Source organism: Dipodomys spectabilis, unplaced genomic scaffold, assembly GCF_019054845.1.
Source record: "Dipodomys spectabilis isolate Male_0828 unplaced genomic scaffold, ASM1905484v1 ptg000197l, whole genome shotgun sequence".
Lineage (NCBI taxonomy): Eukaryota > Metazoa > Chordata > Mammalia > Rodentia > Heteromyidae > Dipodomys > Dipodomys spectabilis.
In genome coordinates this window covers 15,289,200-15,311,455 of record NW_024870874.1, presented here as the reverse complement: position 1 = coordinate 15,311,455, position 22,256 = coordinate 15,289,200, and the positions used below count along the sequence as shown (strand labels likewise).

Sequence of the window (22,256 nt, the reverse complement as noted above, 5' to 3'; positions counted from 1 at the left end):
TATATATTCATGTAACCATTATCTAGGTCACAATGATAGTATCTCCAGTATCTCAGAACTCTCCTTCAAGTGGGTTGTACTGCTTTTTGTAGTGAATCAGCATCTGCAATTTTAGTTTGTATATGTTTATTTAAATATCAAATTCCTGGGTACAAGAACGTGATTGATAAAGTCAATTGGAATCAAGGAGCAGAGTCATACAACAGACCTGGCTATTGGAGGCCACTTTTGTGTATTGGTGCTATTTCTAGACAAGGGAGGGGTACTTATAAGAAAGGGAACTACACCAATTGATGTCTAACTATCTGTGCTAGAATGTAAGATCTCACTTCATAGTTGATCTGTTATTTTCCATAGAAACTTGTCATTTGACTCAGAAGAAGAACAACTTGGGGAGCTCCTCCAGCAGTTTGGAGATCTCAAATATGTTCGTATTGTCTTGCATCCAGACACAGAACATTCTAAAGGTATTTGCTATTTGCTTTCAAGGCCCTGATAGTTGCACCCACTGCCCTGGGCACCAGTAGGTTACAATGAGAGCAAAATATATGCTCTTCTGGGGACTCCATGAGCTATCCATCCCCTGGCTTTCAAGGAAGCCCAAGGACATTCTGAGGTTGTCTTCCATCATGTCAAGCTCAGCATTTTAATGGTTCTGCCAGACATAATTTCGTCTAAGCTTTTTAAGCTCTTGCTTATTTACTTTAGGGTAATGAATTCCATTTATTGTCTTTTTTGAATTTCAAATGTGATAGCATCTCATGGGTATTAATCATTCCACAGTGCTTGAAATTACTGGGGGATCTTTTTTCCTTCATTGCTTTTGTTAGAGATGGAAGCTGACAGAGAAACTTCGTTGCGTGGCAACAGTCAGAAGGAAAACTGTAGCATGAGTGCTGCCTGACATACTTTTTACTGAAGCTATTTATTTTGTCCTCCAAGGGTTAACCAGTTCTCATTCTTATGCTGTTAGGGAAGCATCTTTTCTCTCCAGTGAAATCTTTTACTTCATGGATTGCAATCATTCTGCTAAAATCACATTTATTCTGATTCTTGATTTCTTTGAGATCTAAGCAAAGCTATAAACCAGTAACATTCCACTTTTTGTGGGTTTGTGGGCTTTCTAGAACTTATCCATGTGTTAAGAACCTTCATCCTAAAGCTTATTTTCCAGATTGATAAAACTTAATTACTTTTGATTATTTTACTCAGCTAAAAAAATGTAAACAAGTACCAAACAGCTTCCTGGGATTAGGAGTGTAATCCCAGCTATGCTACAGAGCAGCCAGGTGATTTTTGACAAATCATTGAGCTGCTGTAGACTTATGTTTCTTAGGTAAAATGACTGGGTTCAACTAGAGTAACTACCTAGGTGTCTTCTAATGTTAAATTGTACTTTTTGGGTTTTCTTTATTCCTGCTGTGTTTTTCTAAAAAGGGTAACTAGAATTGCTTAGAATGTTTTAAGTACAGGTAAGATATGGCAGGTATGATATTATGTTTTACTTTAGTGGATCCTGCATCTTTAATCCTATTTTGAGTACAGTAGTATAAAGGGATGACACTTTAGGAATATAGTCTACAATTGATTTGCTAGATGTCTTTTTGGTCTGTTAACAGTTAATGATCCCTCTCTCTCTCTCTTTTTTTTTTTTTTTTGCCAGTCCTGGGACTTGAACTCTGGGTCTGGGTGTTGTCCCTAAGCTTCTTTTGCTCAAGGCTAATGCTGTATCACTTGTGCCACAGCACCACTTCTGGCTTTTTCTGAGTAGTTGATTGGAGATAAGTCTTAGAGACTTTACTGCCTAGGTGGGCTTCAACCTGTGATTTTCAGCTGTTAGCCTCCTGAGTAGCTAGGATTACAGGCATGAGCCACTGGCACCCATCACAGTTAATGATCTTAAAAGTATAATTTTTTTTTCTTTTTGGGTCCAGTCATGGGCCTGAACTCTGGGCCTGGGCGCTGTCCCTCAGCTCTTCAGCTCAAGGATAGCGCTCTGGCACTTGAGCCACCGTGCCACTTCCGGCTTTTTGCTTTTTGCTTATGTGGTGCTGAGGAATGGAACCCAGGGCCTCAAGCATGCAAGGTAAGCGCTCTACCACTGAGCCACCTTCCCAGCCCTATAATTTTTTTTTCTTAATGTATTTTTTTTTTTTTTGGATCCAGTTGTGGGGCCTGAACTCTGGGCCTGGGCGCTGTCCCTCAGCTCTTCAGATCAAGGCTAGCGCTCTACCACTTGAGCCACAGTGCCACTTCCGGCTTTTTTCTTTTTGCTTATGTGGTGCTGAGGAATCGAACCCAGGGCCTCATGCATGCAAGGCAAGCGCTCTACCACTGAGCCACCTTCCCAGCCCTTAATGTATTTGTTTTCCCTAGCTCATATTAAATTTTTCTGCTTACTCCTGTAGCATTGTGCTCCTCCTATGGGTTTATCCTGAACATGCCATTTTACTACCTAGAGAGCTGTATATTATTTACAACTTTTGGGGCTATTTTAAAGTACTGACCCTGGAAATTTCAATGATAAAATTCTTACCCAATTAGAAGGACCTGTATTCTTGATAATGGATGACTAGGTTAATCTGCCTATTAGAAACCTGTCCCCATATTTATTTAATTACACTTTTCCTGCAGTAGCGATGGAGACTGGTTCTAAATCATAGCAGAACAAAAATCTGTAGGTACTCAAGTTCCTTATGTAAAATGGCACAGAACTTTCGTGTAACCTACACACCTCCCGTATGTTTTAAATTATTTCTACATGATTTACAATGCCTAATATAACGTAATAGCTGTTAAACTATATTGTTTAGGGAATGACAAGGGGAAAAAGGCTGTGCATGTTCATTATAGACACACTTGTTTTTTTCCAAATGAGCCCCTGGATATGGAAGTTGGACTGTATTTTTCCCCTATCTGGCATCAGTTAATTATGTACATTGTGGTATGCAGTTCTTATTTCTGAAACATTCACTGTGTTTTGGAAGATACACCTGACCAGTGCTATCAGAGGTGTGGATAGAGGGTGGGAAGAGTGGGAACACAGAAGAGGGAGTGCTCAGCTCTGATTGGAGGAGACAGAGATATATCTAGATGACCCTTCAGTTTGGCCTGCCACATGGGTCCCTTTAACTGATGCCATTCATTCCTATAGGGGGCCAAGGTAGTGCCCCAATAGCTCTAGGAGATAGGATGGTGCCTGCTTTCATTTTAATGAGAGAATATCTAAAGTTTAAAGGCGTACCTACAAAAGATTGAAAGTTACTTTTTTTTGGAATCTACTGTGAGGTGAACTTAAAAAGCTTTTTTTTTTTCTTTTCTTTGTGGTGAAGAGGGCAGCACTGGCATTTAAACTCATGGTTTGTGCTTGTTAGATAAGCACTATACAACCTGAGTTATACCTCCAGCCCCAAAGCCACTTTTTGCCAATGCAGAAATTTGTTCAGTCTGATTGGTCCTACATCTAATCATAAGAGCCATGCCTTGTGGAGATTCTAGAGCAGGAGCCAAGAATTATGCTCATAGCTTTCAGGTTTCCTATGACATTCATGTAATAGAGACCTCTTTTATCCCAGGAGGCAGATGTGCTGTTACCTGATGCCTCCCAAGTGACTTGGAGACAGTGAGATGATGTTAATTTCAGGGTTAAGTAGTTCCTGCCTCATCTTTCAGTCCTCTAATAGGCACTTAATAAGATGTGCTGAATTAAATGTTCTGCTGGAATTTCTCTGCCATTTCATGTGACTATTACTAAGGAGAGAACTGATAAGACCAAAATTCTTAGATTCACTAGAAAAGGCGAAGGAAGTAATAAAATTTCATTACACGTATGCTATCATAGTTGCCTCTGACCCTTTATTGCCAAACAGTGCCTGATTCATAGTGCTAATAAATAGATACTATTTACTCCTTCATCTGTATCAGGCCAGGACTGTCAGGTTGTTTGTAGAACTCTCTTTATCTTGTAGCTGGGCCAATGAGAGTTCAGGTCTCACTTCTATATCTATGTGCAGGTTGTGCATTTGCACAGTTTATGACTCAAGAAGCTGCTCAGAAATGCCTTGCAGCTGCTTCTCCAGAGTCTGAGGTAAGAAAGATGTCCCCCCTCCCCCACCGTCTCACACATAGGAAGCTGACTCCTAGGGGCAACATTTGATGTTTACATGAAGTTTTATTAGTATTGGTAGTAGTAGTAATAATAACAATAAAGCTAACAGCTTTCGAACACTTAGTGTGTGATAGGCATTGAACTTTACAATCATTACCTTACTTAATCACTGTATGAAATAGTTATTCCTATTTCTTTTTTTTCTTTTTTCTTTTTCTTTTTTAGTTATTCCTATTTCTTAGGTGAGGAACAGCTCAGTAATGTCCGTGGGATTGGCTTTTTTTTTTTTTTGTCAGTTGTAGGGCTTGAACTCAGGGCCTGAGTGCTTTCTTTGAGCTATTTTGTTCATGGTTAGTGCTCTACCACTTTGAGCTACAGCTACACTTCCAGTTTTTGAGTGGTTAATTGGAGATAACAGTTTCCATGGGGACTTTCCTGCCCACATTGGCTTTGAACCATGATCCTCAGACCTTAGACCCCTGAGTAGCTAGGATTACAGATGTGAGCCACTGGCACCCCGCTGCTGACTTAAGTATACATATGACCTTTGGGGCAGCTACACTAAATATTGTGAGGCTCAGGGATCCACTTGTAGCCAGCCAGGCAGAAACACTCAGCGGCCTGCCTTCCATAGAATAATTGGGATGTGCTGTTTCCCTTTTCTTGGCATTCCTTCTCAGGTTCTGGTTTCTGCTTATATGTACTTGAAGAGAGCGTTGCAATCTGTTACAGGGTGGTGGGCTTAGACTGGACGGCCGGCAGCTCAAGATGGACCTGGCGGTTACTCGGGATGAGGCTGCAAAGCTTCAGAAAAAGAAGGTGAAGAAACCAACTGGGACCCGCAATCTCTATCTGGCCCGAGAAGGCTGTGAGTAGTGGAGGAGATGTGAACCAGACATCTAAGTAGCTGGCCCCATGCCATGACAGTAAATCTAGAAGTTGTATTTTTCAGGTCATGTTTCACATTAAGAAGAATTCCTCCTTAATGGTAATTATATTGTTATTCCACTATAGCTTTCACCTATTTGTGAATTAACCAAGGTTTTTTTTTTTTTTTTTCTTTGTGCTAGTACTGGGGCTTGAACTCTGGCCCTGGGCACTGTCCCTAAGCTTTTTTTTTTTTTTGGGTCCGGTTGTGGGGCCTGAACTCTGGGCCTGGGCGCTGTCCCTCAGCTCTTCAGCTCAAGGCTAGCACTCTACCACTTGAGCCACAGCACCACTTCTGGCTTTTTTCTTATGTCGTGCTGAGGAATCGAACCCAGGGCCTTGAGCTTGCAAGGCAAGTGCTCTACCACTGAGCCACCTTCCCAGCCCTCCCTAAGCTTTTTTGCTCAAGACTGCACTACGACTTAAGCTATAGCTTCATTTCTGGTTTTTTGGTGATTAATTGGAGAACAAACTCAAGACTTTCCTGTCCAGGCTGGCTTTGAACCTCCATCCTCAAATCTCAGGCTCTCTTGAGTAGTTAGGATTGCCAGCGTGAGCCCCTGGTGCCCTAGATTACCCAGTTTTGTTCTCCTGTGTATGTATATTCATTTACAAGTGCATTTTCTTATTTATGTATTTCTTATTCATTTTGCCAATACCAGGGCTTGGACTTGATCCCACTCTCTCACTTGGCCTTTTTTTTGGTGGGGGGAGGGCCGGTCATGGGGCCTGAACTCTGGGCCTGGGCGCTGTCCCTCAGCTCTTCAGCTCAAGGCTAGCACTCTACCACTTGAGCCACAGCGCCACTTCTGTCTTTTTTCTTTTTTGCCTATGTGGTGCTGAGGAATCGAACCCAGGGCCTCAGGCATGCAAGGCAAGCACTCTACCACTGAGCCACCTTCCCAGCCCCATCACTTGGCCTTTTTATTCATGGCTGTTGCCTATAGTCCTTCGTTCTCTTTTTTGCCTGGTTGCCTCTAGACTTTACAGCATTTGTAAGGCTCAAAGACAGGAAGAATTCAAACTTATCTTTGCTTCTTGTCATCATTTTTGATCAGAGGTTTTCTGAAGGAATTGAAAATTGCTTAAAATTACTTTTGTATTATTCATAAATTTAAATGTACACCTCATATCTTTCAGTGTCAGAAATGTAATCAAATTCATTCTAAGTTAAAAACAAAAAATCCTTTTGTCTAGATCACAGTATTTATCTGCTTGTCTCCCTTATAGCTATGCAGTCCCAACTGTTAATGTCAGGTTGTCAGCCTTTGATCCTAAGCGGCCATCTTGATAGTTCTGTCGGGTACTGGGGAGCCACTAAGTTTCAGGGTGAGGTTATTAGCTGGAACACACTATATTCCAAAGGCCTAAATTATACTTAACTTCCCAATGTCCTTCTCATGTTTCTAACTTTGGTTATGTATTATCAAGCTTCTTTGAGGGGAGAGATAAATGAAGTCAAAAAATGTTCAGATTTTTAGTCCTCAAGAAAAGCTTTAAGCCCAGACCTTAGCCTGTAGCCCATTTTTGGATCTAACCAAATGCCACCATGTCTTGGCCAACATAGTCCTCTGGGCTCTGTACAAAGAGTTTGCATCATTCAAATCGCATTCCACTTGTTGCTCAGTGAAAATTCCCTTGGTGATGTCTTGGCCTTTTGCCCTCTTTCTGCAGTGATCCGTGCTGGGACCAAGGCAGCCGAGGGTGTGAGTGCTTCAGATATGGCCAAACGAGAGCGGGTAAGTCGATCAGGCACCAGCCTTTAACTAAGTTCCGCATCGTTGATAAGTCAATCAAAAACAATTGAATGCAACATTTTGCTCACTGGAGAGCTAGGTATAGATTGCCAATCCTATTTATATTCTTATTATAGGTGAAAGAGCAAATAATCCTACATTATTCACAGTATTGTAGAAGCATTCTGCACCATTATAAGAACTGGGTATTACTCTTTTTTTCTCCTCTAATACCAGCAGTAAACATTTGTTCAGTAGTGTGCTGGTAAGTCACACAGACACAAGAGGTTGGAATTGTGTATAATTATTGGTATAAATGTAGAAGAATATCAAAAAGCTCAGTATGGGCTGGAATTATTAGGATAGGGAAGAGATGTGAGTTTTGGAGGAAGTAGCTATTACTTGGAGGGAATTGTATTCCCTGATGATAAAAATCATTTGGGTAAAACTCCATGTTCTAGGAGTTTCTACTATAAACTGATACTGTTAAAATTCCTTTACTGCTTGGTAATGTCACTTCTCAGTAATTGTTACTTTTGCCCAAGTAGATTACTTAAACAAAACCAGCCCAGAGTGGCAAAGATGTATAACTATTGGCAGAATTAGCTGTAGACTCTTGAAGTGTCTGATTCTGAGCAGAGGTGAGACTAATGACAGATAGCAGTGGGTCTTCCATGTACACGGGTTCTTTTTTTTTTTTTTTTAAATTGTGAAAATACTGTACAGAGGGGTTACAATTACATGGGCAAGATAATGAGCATTGTAGCCTCCTCCTTTGTTTCCCCTTCCCATTCCTTCCCATCCTCCCCCCCCCCCACCCCCATCCCCCCCAATCCTTTACCCCCCACCATATTGGTATTCTCAACCTTTTTGGCAATAAACATCTGGCTTCATAGTGGTGTTTGGAGAAGCATTTTATGTCCTTTTCTAACCATAGTACAATAATGACATACTGAATTTTAAAATTAATTTTGCTAGCAAAATGCTCACTTTAACATGTATACATTTTAAATTCACATCAGTCACAGCTTTTCCTGGGAGAAAAATAGTCTGTTGAACTTAGACATGGTAGCCTCTTCAGGTATGCCTTCCAGATGTTCATTTCCAGAGTATTTATTTTGCAATTTGTTGGTACTTTTACCAAACAAGAAGTAGCAGGACTAAGAAGATTTGACAAGAGTATTGAGAGTTTTTTTTCTGCTTAGTTTTTTAAAACAAATTATGAGAATGTCATCCTACATTTTGTTTCAATGATAGTCACTCTGAGAAACTGGTGTTGGAGGCAGCATAGTTGGGGAACTCTTCTAAGAGCAAAATGTGTTTCTGTGGTCATGACGTGTTTTTGCCTCAAGGTGGCAGACTTGAGATGACACACCATATTACGAAGTATTCTTTTAATAAGTCCCAGTTCTTTTTGGGAAGAAGCACTAGGTAATTTAGTTTAAGTTGGTGGGTAATTGGGGCCTAGGCATCGATGCCAAAATTAACCACAGTGTTATTTATAAGAATATTTTTGCTGGGCCCCATTTTGAGGTAGTAATACTTTTATATATAATTTCATTTGGCTTCACATCATTGTGGAGAGTCATATTTTGATCTGCAGTTCCTGGGGCTTGAACTTAGGGCCTGGGCACTGTCCCTCAGCTTCTTTTTGCCCAAGGCTTGAGCCATAGCTCCATTTCTGGCTTTTTGCAAATTGGAGATAAAGAATTTCAAGGGTTTTCCTGCCTGGGCTAGCTTTGAACCATGACCTTAGATCTCAGCTTCCTAAGTACACAGGATTATAGGTCTGAGTGACCTTCACTCAGTGCAGTTCCATTTTATTGTGTATGAAATAATTGAACCTTAAAATTTCATGTTTTTTTCTCCACTTAGATTGTGAGAAAGCAGAATAGGTGATTTCCTTCTTTATTCTATGTCTGGTTATAGGATGGAGTCCTGATTCTTTTTGGAGAATTATGAGCCTGCCTTTTAAAAGGATGTATTGAACTGCTAACAATTTATTTTTCCAGTTTGAGCTATTGAAGCATCAGAAACTCAAGAACCAGAATATATTTGTCTCCCAGACAAGGATCTGCCTGCACAATCTTCCAAAGTCTGTGAATGACCAACAGCTCAGGAAGCTGCTACTAGATGCCACTAGAGGGGAGAAAGGGGTGCGCATCAAGGAGGTGAGAGTTGCTCTGCCATTCTGGGTCAGATCAGGCATTTATTTCTGGCTGTGGTGCCAGCATGTCAATAACTTTCTTTTGGACACATCAGAGTGCAAGGCTGAGTTTGAAAGGCTTTTGTTTTTGTTTTTCTTTTGAGACCTGCCTTTCACATCTCAAAGATAACAGGATGTGAAGTAGTCTCTGTCATGAATTTATTTAGCAAGCATTTATTAAGTGCCTGTTGTGTTCTCAGCATTACATTGGGTGCTATACATTTTGTTTCAGAGAAAACAAATGGTGCGATACCAGTTAGGCTCTAACCTGATAATGGTGAGAATCCCTCGTGGCCTGGTGAGCACAGGGAGCTATGTACATCTTTGGCAGGTGACTTGGCAAACACTGGGTTTACAACAGGACTTGGTTGACTCTGTGAATAGAGTTCTTTTTTCTGTCACATGGCATCTTTGTGTGTCTCCTTTATACCATCTACTGAAATTGTCTGTGTCAAGTTGTCTTGACCAGACTGAGCAAGCAGTATCTCATTATCTTCAGCTTTTTGTATGATGCTCAGTACAAAATAATGTTTCAATTTATGTTTATTAAAAAGTGCTATTGTTGGGGGGTGGGGGGAGGATGGGAAGGGATAGGAAGGGGAAACAAAGGAGGAGGCTACAATGCTTGATAAGAAATGTACTCATTATCTTGCCCATGTAATTGTGACCCCTCTGTACAGTATTTTCACAATAAAAAATAAATAAAAATTAAAAAAAAAAAAGTGCTATTGTTGCCAGGCACCAGTGACTCACGCCTGTAATCCTAGCTATTCAGGAGGCTGAGATCTGAGGATTATGGTTCAAAGCCAGCCTGGGCACCACAGGCACCACTGGCTCACACCTATAATCCTAGCTACTTAGGAAGTTTAGATCTGAGGATCACGGTTCAAAGACAGCCCAGGTAAGAAAGTCCATGAGACTCTTATCTCTAATAAACCACCAGAAAAGTAGAAGTGGCGCTGTGGCTCAAGAGGTAGAAGTACTCGCCTTGAGCTGAAGAGCTGAGGGACAGTGCCCAGACCCAGAATTCAAGCCCTACAACCAAAAAAAAAAAAAAAAAAAAGTACTCTTGCTGGTAGTTAAGAGTCTGCTTTCTGAACCTTATTATTCTTACCCCTAAAAACCCTTTCAAAATGTATGCATTGGGCACTGAGGCAATGCCGTGAGAAAACATGAATTTACCAGCACATATTTGACAACACTCTTAGTAGACTGCTTGAGGTATGACTGGTGTAGCTGTCGTTGTGTAATTTTCCTTACTTTTCTTGGTTGGTCATGGGGCTTGAACTCTGGGCCTGGGTGCTGCCCCTGATCTCTTCAGCTCAAGGCTAGCTCTACCACTTGAGCCACAAAGCTACTTCTAGTTTTCTGGTGGTTTATTGGAGATAAGAGTTCCATGGACTTTCTTACCTGGGCTGTCTTTGAACCGTGATCCTCAGATCTCAACTTCCTAAGTAGCTAGGATTATAGGCGTGAGCCAGTGGTGCCTGTCAGTTGTGTAATTTTTCATATCAGCATCTGCAGTATTCAGTAGATGAGTACCTACTTAAATACTGTTACAGTTTATAGTATGTGTTGTTTGATTGTTTTTTTTCCTAATTAATTCATTTGTATAAATATTGTGTTGCAGTAAGGTAATGAGCATCTTTAAGACAGGAAGTTACGCATGCTTCTCTTGATTCTTCTGCCATGCAGAGTAGTGTCTGAGTATAGAGTGGATACTGAATGTAAACTAGTATAGCATTCATATGTCCCCCATATTTATATTTCTCCATTATATAGGAAAAGCAGCTTCAGGGAGTCAGAGCATGTAAGTAATGAATTTTAAAAAAAGATCCTACCGTATCTCAAGGTCTCAGGATGCTTACCTTACTCAGCGTAAGGATATGGGGAAAATAGCATGCCAGAGTGGCACTGGTTCCAAACAAAGAGAACCTGAAACTTCTTCCTGTATAATGAGAAGCTTTATTTATTTATTTTTTCATCAAAGCCATCAGACTTTCTTCCCTCCTTTTTCCAGGAATAGTATTTAGTGGGACTTTCTTCATCAGAGAGATCTGTAGACAGCTCTCCATTCTTAGGGATAACTTGCTGTGCACTCTAGAGTACTATGTGCCTCTCAGCTTCACAAATTGTGAAGTTCCTCCAAATTTTACTCTTTATGGGCACATTTTTAGGTCTTTGCTGATGGCTATAAACATTTGGAAGGGAAGAAAATATCTAACCTGTTTTGTGCTGTCAATAGGAATATCTTAATCAGACATTCATAAGTGGTTTTCTAGTATGTTTTCTGAGGCGGTGGTGCCAATAAAGAGTCTCTTTCCGTTTACTTCATGGAATCTGTCAACACAGTTGATGTCAGACAAGGCTTCTCATTCTTTAATAACTGCTTCTTTTTTGCGGGCGAATAGGGAGCCAGTCGTGGGCTTGAACTCAGGGTCTGGGTGTTGTCCCTGAGCTTTTTGCTCAAGGCTAGTGCTCTACCACTTTGAGCCACAGCTCCACTTCCAGTTTTCTGGATATTATTTGAGATAAGAATCTCACACACTTTTCTGCAGGGAATGACTTTGAACCAAGATCCACAGATCTCAGCCTCCTGAGTGGCTAGGATTATATATATATATGAGCCACTGGTGCCCAGCAACTACTTCTTTATCGTTTTTTCCTCGTAGTGTAGAGTGATGCGAGACCTTAAAGGAACCCAAGGAAAAGTGAAGGGCCAATCTCTGGGCTATGCCTTTGCAGAGTTCCAGGAGCATGAGCATGCCCTGAGAGCACTCCGCCATATCAACAATAATCCAGAGATCTTTGGGCCTCAGAAGGTAAGCCTCATCCTTAAGAAGACCTGCTCCCAGTTGTTTCTCTGCAGAAATGTCCAGTGTCCTCTGACATTTGAGTGGTAGAAAGAGTAGCAAGTGGAGAGGATGGGGCTGGGGGAAATGAGTGGTAATCCCAAGTTATAAGTAGCTCTGTAATTTGCTTTCAGATCTGGCCTCATGTTTTCAAAGAGAGATGTAAATGGGGAGGATAGCTCAGCTTATTGTATTCACACATTACAAAGTCTAATAAATGAATTCTCCCTCCCCCCCCACCATAGAGACCAATAGTGGAGTTCTCTCTGGAAGATCGGAGGAAACTTAAAATGAAGGAACTAAGGATCCAGAGAGGCCTGGTATGGAACTTAATTTTTTTTCTTTTTTCTGGCAGTACTAGATTTTGAACTCAGACAGGCATTTTACAACGTGAGCCACATTCCTTTTTGCTCTCATTGTTTTTTCTAATAGAGCCTTTCATTTATGCAGCATGGATCACAGTCCTCCTATTTATGCTTCTTAAGTATCTGGAATGACAGGCATGAGCCACTATGCCCAGCTTTTTATTGGTTGACATGAGGTCTCAAACTTTTTGCCCTGGCTGGCATTGGATGATGATTCTCCTGATTTCCACCTCTAAGATTATAAGTATGAGCTACTGCACCCCAATTTATTTATTTATTTATTGTTGGTCATGGGGCTTGAACTCTGGGCCTGGGCGCTGTACCTCAGCTCTTCAGCTCAAGGAGTGTGCTCTACCACTTGAGTCACAGTGCCACTTCTGGTTTTCTGATGGTTAATTGGAGATAAGAATCTCATGGACTTTGCTGGCTGGGCTGGCTTTGAACCATGGTCCTCAGATCTCAGCCTCCTAAGTAGTTAGGAGTACAAGCGTGAGCCACCGGCGCCCGGCTCAGTTTTTGAAGGATATAATTAAGCTTCTCTTCAGTTTGTGGTTCTGCCCAATTAGGGCTTTTCATTCATTACTCTCAGTTCCCTAAGACTCCAAGTGTTAATACTTCAGTTATTTCCTCTGTTGCTTTCTTTTTTAATCCTGGGATGCTTCCCATGTGTGTTACAACTTTCATAATTTCCCTTGCTGCTGGCTTTTGAGATGGATGAGTGTTCTCTCCCTATGTCTATGTTATGGGAAGGGGAGTTCTGTGTTCTCCACCAGTAACAGTCCATTACACTGGCAGGGCTTGTGGATTACTTACTTTCCACTCACTTTTCTGAAGTCTCCCAAGAGTGTGGGGAAAAATGTTCCCTTTTTTCAACAAGCTCACATAAAGTTCCTCTTTCTCTAAGTATTTTTAAAGTCTCATGCAGAAACCAGGGGGAAATTTCTTGTTTTACAGCAAAAAATGAAATCAAAGCCTTCAAACAATAAACCCCAAAAGAAGCAAAAAGAATCTGGAAAAGACAAGCAGCAGGAGGCGGTTCAGAATCACCCATTAGAACAAAACAAGGCTCCCCAAGAGCAGACCAGGAAAGTGGCTTCCACCTCATGGGCAGGGTTTCAGACCAAGGCTGAAGTAGAGCAGGTGGAGCTGCCAGATGGGAAGAAGAGAAGAAAGGTCCTGGTGCTCCCCTCACATCGAGGCCCCAAGATAAGGTGAGATTTGGGACGCTTTCATAAAACAGGGAAGTTTTTAAGTGTATTTGTGTTTACCTCACTTGTTGCCTCTTTTTTGGCATTTGTCTGTGTGATAGGCATGCTTAAGCTGTGCCAATTCTGCCTGGGAGATTGGTGCTCAAGTCTCTGCACCATCCGAGATGTTACTCTTGATCACATCACAGAGTGGCCTCAGAGAAGCTTTCAGTCCACTCTTTTTCTTTGAAGAGCTTCCTCTTCTCCACATGGCTGGCTCTGTCAGCTCAGACCACACACATATGGTGTGACAGATTAGTGCTATGTACTAAAGTAGGTCCTTGCAAAATATTTATTAAGTAAATGGAGGTCTCTGTGATTTCTGTGAGTCCATTAATGTTGAGATTGGGTTGTGGGATTCCTTTTAAGGGTGATTGGCCTTAAGAATTGCTGTAGAGAAGAAAGATGCAGATTGGAGGGAGAACTCAGGGTGACACTTACCTGGTCATTTTATTTCAGGTTGCGAGATAAAGGCAAGGTAAAATCCCTCCCTCCTAAGAAGCCAAAACCCCAGGTAAACAAGAGGAAGCAAGAGAAGCAGCAGTTGTCTTCCATGCAGGTGAGTTCTGAAGGATACCGGGTTTGGTGTGGTGTGGGGCCATTGTGGGCTGCCAGTAGTAGCATACCTTGAGTAATTGAACACACAGTAAGTCTTCAGATTAAAGAACTGGCAGCTCCTCAGTAGTGTTGTCTTCTTGTACAAGTTGTACCAGAATCATCTTACACACTTCTTTCCTGGTCCTGACAGCATTATCCCAAAGAGCTTTCGTAGAAAATAATGGTCCACTTGGGTGCCAGTGACTCACGCCTATAATCCCAGCTATTCAGGAGGCTGAGATCTGTGGATTATAGTTCAAAGCCAGCCCAGGCAGGAAAGTCTGTGAGACTCTAATCTCCAATAAACCACTCTGAAAACTGGAAATGGCATTGAGGCTCAAGTGGTAGAGCGCTCGCCTTGAGCTGAAGAGCTGAGAGACGGTACCCAGGCCTTGAGAAAGCACCCAGCCCTACAACTGACCAATAAATAAATAAATAAAAGAATAAAAGAATCATTAGGTTCCCATTCTCAAGAAATTTGTTTCCAAAAAATTTCTGACTATACCACACTATATTTTGGAGCTTTTGCTATAAATGCTGTCAAGTATCTTGCTGAGGGCAAGGTCAAGTAAGTATGTTCAAACTCTGGGCTGTGTTCAGATGAAGGGGAGCATTTGGGAACTACAGTGATAGAAGCTTCTGAAACCCCAGACAGCGCTTAAGTCAGGTCCTGCTCCCCTTCACTTTCTAATCAATGGATCTTTTTGATCTTTTCTTCCTAAGAATCTCTCTGGAAATCCACTTTTCCTGGTGAACATGATCTCTGTACCTACTTAATTTCTTTCTTGTGTTGTATGAGGATAAGGTAATATTTAGTGTTTGAAATTACTGACTTATATCTCCTTTCTTTTGTAGGTATCTAGGAAAAAGGCTAAGGGAAATAAGGCAGAAACTCACTTCAACCAATTAGTTGAACAGTACAAGCAGAAATTGTTGGGACCTTCTAAAGGAGCACCTCTAGCAAAGAGGAGCAAATGGTTTGATAGTTGATGATACTAGAAGACTGGGTAAGAAGCCCAGTGTGCATTTCCTCCTGATGTTAGCCCACCCCGGTGTCTCACTGAGAGAAGCAAGGTCCCAGATGGCACCCTCTCTGCAGGCTTTGTGGGCTGTGCACACCTGAACTTTGGTCTCTCCTTGGTGTGTGGTTGATTAGCCACAAAGACATATCCAGAAAAATCTTGCATATTACCCGGATTATTGTATGAAGTTGTGTAAATGATTGTTGCCTATTTTTACTCTGCTTCTACAATGGAATTAAGTGTAAAAAGCATTCTGACTTTTTAAGATGTATATTTTATTAAGTGTCCTCTAAGTGAGAAATTGTGTGGCTTTTTGAATAATAGATTGATTTCTAATAAATATAAATCCTTTCATTATTCATGAAGCTTTTTTTTTTTTTGGCAGAACTGAGGTTTGAATTCAAGGCCTCTTGCTCTAGCTATGAACCTTTTTGAATGAGCCTTTTTGACATTCATAATTAACTCAACTACATAGTTCTATGTACTGTAGGAGTTCACAGACTAGAAGTTGAGAAAATGCTTACTAACCTGATCTCTGCAGGCAGGAGACATTGAACTTGAGAACAATTGAGGGCAGCGTGCCTGGCACGGAGCAGCACCTGATAAGTGTCTGCCACATGAGTGATAATGGCTAATGGGAAATCAGCTTGCAGTTGCTACAGGTACTAGCCTTCCTTCCTCCCATGGCACACTGACTCCTGGGGACTTCCAGGGAGTGATTGTGGTAGAAAAAGTAGGCCCAGACTCTAGCTCAAATGTCTGTGGGCTCTCTTCATGGCTTAAAATTTAAACACTCTTTCCGATGATTCTCAGTTGTCAGCTCTTTTTCTAGTTGGTTCTTACCCATTTGCATATTCCTTCTCTTTTCTAAAGAAAAGCTGGAGTGGGGAGTGGAGCGTATTAGTAGTAAGAAGGTCCACAAGGTTTTGATGGCCTGAGGGAATAGACCGAGTCCGGGGATAAAAATCTGTGAGGACAAATATAAATCCTTGTGCTTAGGGCTGAAAAACCCAGCTGCATACTTGTGGTAGGAGGTGTGGAGTCAGTGGAAGTCATGTTAGAAAGCAGCTGTTCGGCTCTTGCATGGGTAACAGAATCCTCATTAACTCTGCTTCTTGAGATAGCTCAGGCCCTGCTTAAAACAAACTCCTCAATTCTCTAGAATTACAACAAGCATTGTGCTTGGCCTTCAAGCCCTATCCCTTCTGCTTCATTTATCTATCCTTCTGTGTTCATTGTTGGCCACCTAAGTCTGCCTTCAGTCCTCTTGTCTGTGCTACCTCGGGGCCTTTTGTATCACTTTCCTGTGCTTGGGGTGCTTTTCTCTGGGATCTTTTATGCTTGTTGCCTACATCTGTGAGCTGTCAGCTCCTCCGGGAGCACTTCCCTGACTTTCCAGGCTCAGCTTTCCCTCCCCTCTGTCTTACACTGACTGAATTCTCTACCCATCTATCTCCTTCCTGGCACTAAGCACTATCTAAAAATATTTGCCTCCACTATTCAAATGTCTTTCCATGAGAGGGACTCTCTTTTTTTTTTTGGATCCAGTTGTGGGGCCTGAACTCTGGGCCTGGGCGCTATTCCTCAGCTCTTCAGCTCAAGGCTAGCACGTTACCACTTGAGCCATAGCACCACTTCCGGCTTTTTTTTTTTTTTTTTGCTTATGTGGTGCTGAGGAATCGAACCCAGGGCCTACATGCATGCAAGGCAAGCGCTCTACCACTGAGCCACCTTCCCAGCCCCAAGAGGGACTCTTGTTTGCTCTGATAGTGATAGTACCTAGTTCTGATCCATGCACATAGTGGAGATGGAATAAATACTTGTTGAATGAACAAAGAGGAAAGACAGAAACAGTAGGCAAGAGAAAAAAAATAGGAAACATCTTTCAGGAGTGCTTGGTTCTTCAGTCCAGTTCAGTGCACTAAGGACACTTTCACAGAATGGTTGCTGGGCGAGGGACAGTGCGATTTCATGGCAGTGTCTTAGGAAATCAATGTGTTCCAAAATGTCCTTGATTGGATTGGAGACAGATGGAGAGGCCGTGAAAACATTTAGACCCTTTGGAGCGGCATTATCTTCAAGGTTACTTAGTACAGCAGTGTAACAGGGGAGAGATGAATATTGTTCTCATGTGTCAGCAATGCGTCTACACTAGAGATGTGTGGGGAAGAAAAATATTAAGATTGTGCCAGCATGACTGGGAGTGTGGCTTAGTGATAGAGTGCTTGTCTAGCATGCATGAAGCCCTGGTTCCATTCCTCAGTACGACATGAACAGAAAAGCCAGAAGTGGTGCTGTGGCTCAAGTGGTAGAGTGCTTGTCCTGAGCTTGGGACAGTGCCCAGGCCCTGAATTCAAGTCTCAGAACTGGGGGGAAAAAAAGATTGTGCCAGAATGGCCTCAACTCACCTGTTTTGTTAGTTTGTTTGTTTGGTCCAGTTGTGAGGCCTGAACTCTGGGCCTGGGCACTGTCCCTCAGCTTTTCAGCTCAAGGCTAGCGCTCTACCATTTGAGCCACAGCACCACTTCTGGCTTTTTTCTTTTTGCTTATGTGGTGCTGAGGAATCGAACTCAGGGCCTCATGCATGCAAGGCAAGCGCTCTACCACTGAGCCACCTTCCCAGCCCCCAACTCACCTGTTTTTTGATCTGCTTTTTAGCTGACTCTGGCTGCTTCTCAGATACAGTTTTCTCAGTGCACAAATATCCTTAATATATGAGGATATATAAATGCTACTCTTTCACGTAGTGCTGCCAGATTCTCTTAGCTTCAGATATTTCTTCTAACAACTTCAGTAACCCAGTATGTTAAAACACCAGTCAGTTGCTTGGAAAGTTATTATTGCACAGTTCTTTAAAAGAGTGATAAGAGGACGAATCATGCACTTTCTCAACAACCAGACTCCATATCTGGTGTCCTCTGAGACAAGCTCCCCTGGGTTCTTTGGTCAGCTCATTGACCCCTTGCCTTAGGATTGTTAATGCAGTGAGAGTCGTGTTCACTTTCAGGAGTTGAGGTTTTCTGCACTTAACATGAGGGTGGAGTTACAGACTGCTTAATTAACAATGCTGGTAAAGATCAAAAATGACGTTAACCAGGCTAGTCATCGAAAGGTCATTACATTCACATTTCCTTGTTTGATTACATAGCCTGGCTCAGAGATAAGGCCTTGAAATCTTAAAGTGGTATGCAGCTTTCTGTGCCTTTATTGGGCTTGTATTTGTTTGTTTTTCTTGGATAGTTGGTAGTTTCTTTCCCCCACCCGTGGTTGCTGGCAGTCACACCTGGGGCCTTGCTTATGTTAGGCAGGTACTCTTTATCACTGAGATAGGTCCCCAGCAGGAATTGTACAAGTTGATGCACAGCAGATTCTTTTTTTCCCCCGCCAGTCCTGGGGCTTGAACTCCGGGCCTGGGCGCTGTCCTTGAGTCTCTCTGTGCTCAAGGCTAGCGCTCTACCACTTGAGCAATAACACCATTTCTGGTTTCTTCTGAGTGGCTTATTGGAGATAAGGGTCTCAAGGACTTTTCTGCCTGGGCTGGCTTTGAACTGTGATTCCCAGATCTTAGCCTCCTGAGTAGCTACCAGCCCCAGCTCATACCAGATTCTTAGTATTTTCTGTGTAGCAACTTGTACAATTCCTTCTAGAGTTAACTGTGTCAAGGAATATGTTTCAGCAGACATAGAAATGAGAACGCTGGATTTCTCCATTTCAACATGAGAGCATGTGATTACTTCTTTGAAATAGAGGCATGTGTTGCTGCATGATCAGGCACTTTGGTCATTGTGCCAACATCTCGGAGTGTACTTAGACAAACTAAGGTAGCCATAAGTATAACTAGATTTAATCCGTGGGAACCACTGTCATATGTACAGTCTATCATTGACTAAAATGACACTATGCAGAACATGTCTATCCTTCCTTTTTTCTTTTGGAAAGAGATTTTTCCAACTAGAAATGAAAAGACCAGAACCTTGAGGCTCCAAAGATCCCCTTCGCATGCATTTGGCCTTCATTTGTCTGAGATGAGAGGGGCCAATGTGCCACAGTGACTACTGACCCCCAGAATCTGCAGTCTCAGCTCTCTAGCTGACCCACTTAGCTAGTTCCTTGCTTACTGTCCCTGTGACTCACTGTTTAAGAAGTGACTGACGAGCGTCTGCTGATTGTGGTGTAAGGAGCAATCCTGTCCATACAGCTTCAAAAGCTACATCATTATTGGATGGCAAGATTCCGAGACAAGTTTGTATTTCACCTTGTCTCATATGATGCTCAAATCTAGCTTGCTTTGTACTGCTATTGTTTGAAGTAATCCAGGTTGGCCTTAAACTTGAAATCCTTCTGCCTCAGTCTCCCAAGTGCTGGAATCACAGGCATGTGCCACCATCTCAGCTTCTGCTTTCAACTCATCTCTGACTGGGATTTTTAAACCCATGGTGAGAATTCTCCCAGACCAAGCAGATATTTCCAAATTTCCCATTGCCCAGGGTTGACCCACTTTAGAAGTTGTCTGCATGCATTGCTTTTTTAGGATCTTTCTTTCCAGTCCTAGGACTGCTTCCTGTCCAGATTCTTTGCAGAGACTGAAATCCCTCATTGATAGCATTATAGAGCAGTCCACATGATGTTCAGGTATAGTCTGTGATTATACTGGCTTCTGATTCTGAACTGGTGAGTGGCATCAGACAAGCTTCTTCCCCAGGAAGGAATATACTGGAAGACTGTTGGATGCAGCGTGGGAACCAGTTTTGTGAAGAAAACTGTTGTGCCAAAAGGCCTTTTGGACCACCCCCAGGTGGAGCATCTTGATAAATGTCAAGTCCAATTTTCCTTAGATGTGTCCATTCTCCACAGAGCTGACTGCCTTTGACCACAGAGACTTCACTACGGGCAGAACCATCCCCCAAGCTTCCCCAAATGTCTGACAAGAGGAAAGGCCTTCCTGTCTTTAAGGGCAAGGACTATATTTTGTGTTTTCCTTATACTGCAACATTGCACCATTGATTTACCCATAAGTCAGTGCTAGAGTTGCTGGAATGCTGTTGCACTCTGTAAAGATAGTCTGTCTGAAGTGTAGCTGGGCTTAGGGAAGACATCAAAGTCATTTTTTGAGGTGATGCAGGCAAAATAGCCCTAGAATAAAAACAGATTAATAATAACATGATGTCTGGAGCATATCCCCTGTATCTTTTCTGCTCTGCTTTGTCTACAATCTGGACAGTTTCTCTGCCTCTCCCTCACTCAAGTGCCATCTGTCATTGTAGTCCCGGCTCAAGGCCTACTTCTCCCCAGAAGCCTCACCCAATCCCAGGATATTGTGAGCCCTCTGAGTCACTGGCACGGTTTCTTTGGGGCAGCTGCCAGTTGGTGGGACTTAGTGTAGTCGCACTCTGGCATGAAAAGGAAAATCCAAGGACCAGTTTTGCACCGTTGTGATGTGTGCCGACCTTTAACATTGCCGCTGTCACAGGAAGACAGGCGGAGAGCTGCCTGGCTTAAAGCCATTTCATCTCTCTAATCTCAGGTGAGCTTCACATCAAGCCTCATAAAGGTTATCCCTGTATTAGGGCCAGCAAGAAGATGTGAGGAAGTCTAGACCCTCTCCTGAGCTCTGGCCACCTGGGCTGTGGCCAGAGTAAGGCTTCTGCCTGGCCCAGAGCACTGTCTCTAAGGGCTTTTTGAGGAACTATCTGTATCTGAAAACACTTTTTGCTAGGTATACCAAATGTCTTTAGAGCTGGGGGGGGGGAGGCGGGGAGGGAGGGAGGTTACTAGCTGGGCATGGTGATACACACCTGTAATCCCAAGACAAAAAAAAGAAGTGGCTGGGAATGTGGCTTAGTGGTAGAGCACTTGCCTTGCATGAAGCCCTGGGTTCCATTCCTCAGTACCACATACACAGAAAAAGCCAGAAGTGGTGCTGGGGCTCAAGTGGTAGAGTGCTAGCTCAGGGACAGTTCCCAGGCCTTGAGTTCAAGCTCCAGGACTGGCAAAAAAAAAAAAAAAGGTTTGTGAAATTAGGTGGTAGGGAAAGGCAAGCCATTTACCTTTTCTTACTCTTGGAATATTAAAACATTTGAAGACTTTCCTCATATAACAAATAACCCAGGGTTTCGTGCATGCTAGGCAAGCACTCTACCACTAAGCCACGTTCCCAGCCCATGAATAACAGTTTTTATGCTAAATTATTTCTAGGCCCTTTGCTTGACCAGCTCCACATCTCCCCCCGCCTTCTATGTTTCCAGAAGCCAAATGCATTCATATACATACAGTCATAAAGAGTGAGCCCAAATACTTTTGTGACTTTTTTTGGCCATAGCCAGGCCTTGTGGTAGAGTTGTGCCCAGCAGGGGTGGATGGACTCCACTGGCTTTTATAACTGCCTTTCCCAGAATCCGGAATCTGCACACATCCCCATTCCCCTGGAGATCAGATAATGGCTGTTTTCCATAGTTGTGAAAATCTCTGGGGAGAGACATGGCAATTTGACAAGGGCTATTAAAGGAACATTAAGATGGAAGTGGCTGCTCAGAGAATCACATACCCTTGATCTGGTCTGCAGGGACGGCTGCCAGCACTGACCAGTTGGAACCCTGCTGTCCTGGCCCGCAGCCAGCTGTGTGTGGGTTCTTCAGGCAGCCAGCCACTGGAGCAAGGCCAGGGAAGGGGGCAGCTTCTTATCCCCTCTCCCCTCAAACTCCACAGGAAGATGGGCACTCCAACGCAAATGATGATTAATAATACCACCTACAAACTACCCTGCCTACTGTGTTAGGCCTGTGTAAAAGATAAATCTAAGTGGAAGGCTTAGCTTGCACCCATGCCCAGAGGACAGAAGGAAATTTCTGGGAGAAGCCAAGAAGTCCCTTTCCCTGTGTTTGCAGATGTTTAATGGTGGGAAACTCAATGCCGCCGGCCCTGGCACCTCACACATTATTTTACACTTCAGAACACACATCTGGGGGACTCAGGCTCTTAGCAGAGCCACTCAAACACTCCATTCTTCCCCTGACCCCCAACTCAAGTACGGGAGCTTGAACTCATTGCTTTCCTTTAGCTTTTTCACTGTGTTTTTAGCTTTTATCACTGAGCCACAATTAACCTCTGGTTTTATTTGCTTGTTAATTAGAGATAAGAGTCTCACTGATTTTTAGGCCTAGGCTGGTGATCATCAGATCTTAGCCTCCTGAGTAGCT

General features: G+C 42.7%; 1 protein-coding gene across 4 annotated transcripts in view; it reads left to right on the top strand.

The window, feature by feature from the left end:
- The window catches only part of Rbm28 (RNA binding motif protein 28), a 28,992-nt gene extending 13,575 nt beyond the window's left edge, over positions 1 to 15,417 (top strand). For 3 of the 4 annotated variants that reach the window (XM_042696011.1, XM_042696009.1, XM_042696012.1), the window contains exons 10-19: positions 358 to 467; positions 4,014 to 4,087; positions 4,841 to 4,976; positions 6,710 to 6,774; positions 8,784 to 8,942; positions 11,650 to 11,799; positions 12,075 to 12,149; positions 13,149 to 13,405; positions 13,901 to 14,000; positions 14,894 to 15,417. In XM_042696011.1, the coding sequence (XP_042551945.1) occupies positions 358 to 467; positions 4,014 to 4,087; positions 4,841 to 4,976; positions 6,710 to 6,774; positions 8,784 to 8,942; positions 11,650 to 11,799; positions 12,075 to 12,149; positions 13,149 to 13,405; positions 13,901 to 14,000; positions 14,894 to 15,028 (1,261 nt within the window). In that variant the 3' untranslated portion in view covers positions 15,029 to 15,417. The remainder of the gene's footprint in view (positions 1 to 357; positions 468 to 4,013; positions 4,088 to 4,840; positions 4,977 to 6,709; positions 6,775 to 8,783; positions 8,943 to 11,649; positions 11,800 to 12,074; positions 12,150 to 13,148; positions 13,406 to 13,900; positions 14,001 to 14,893) is intronic. The other variant, XM_042696010.1, reaches the window with a different exon arrangement.
- Positions 15,418 to 22,256: the final 6,839 nt, after the last annotated feature.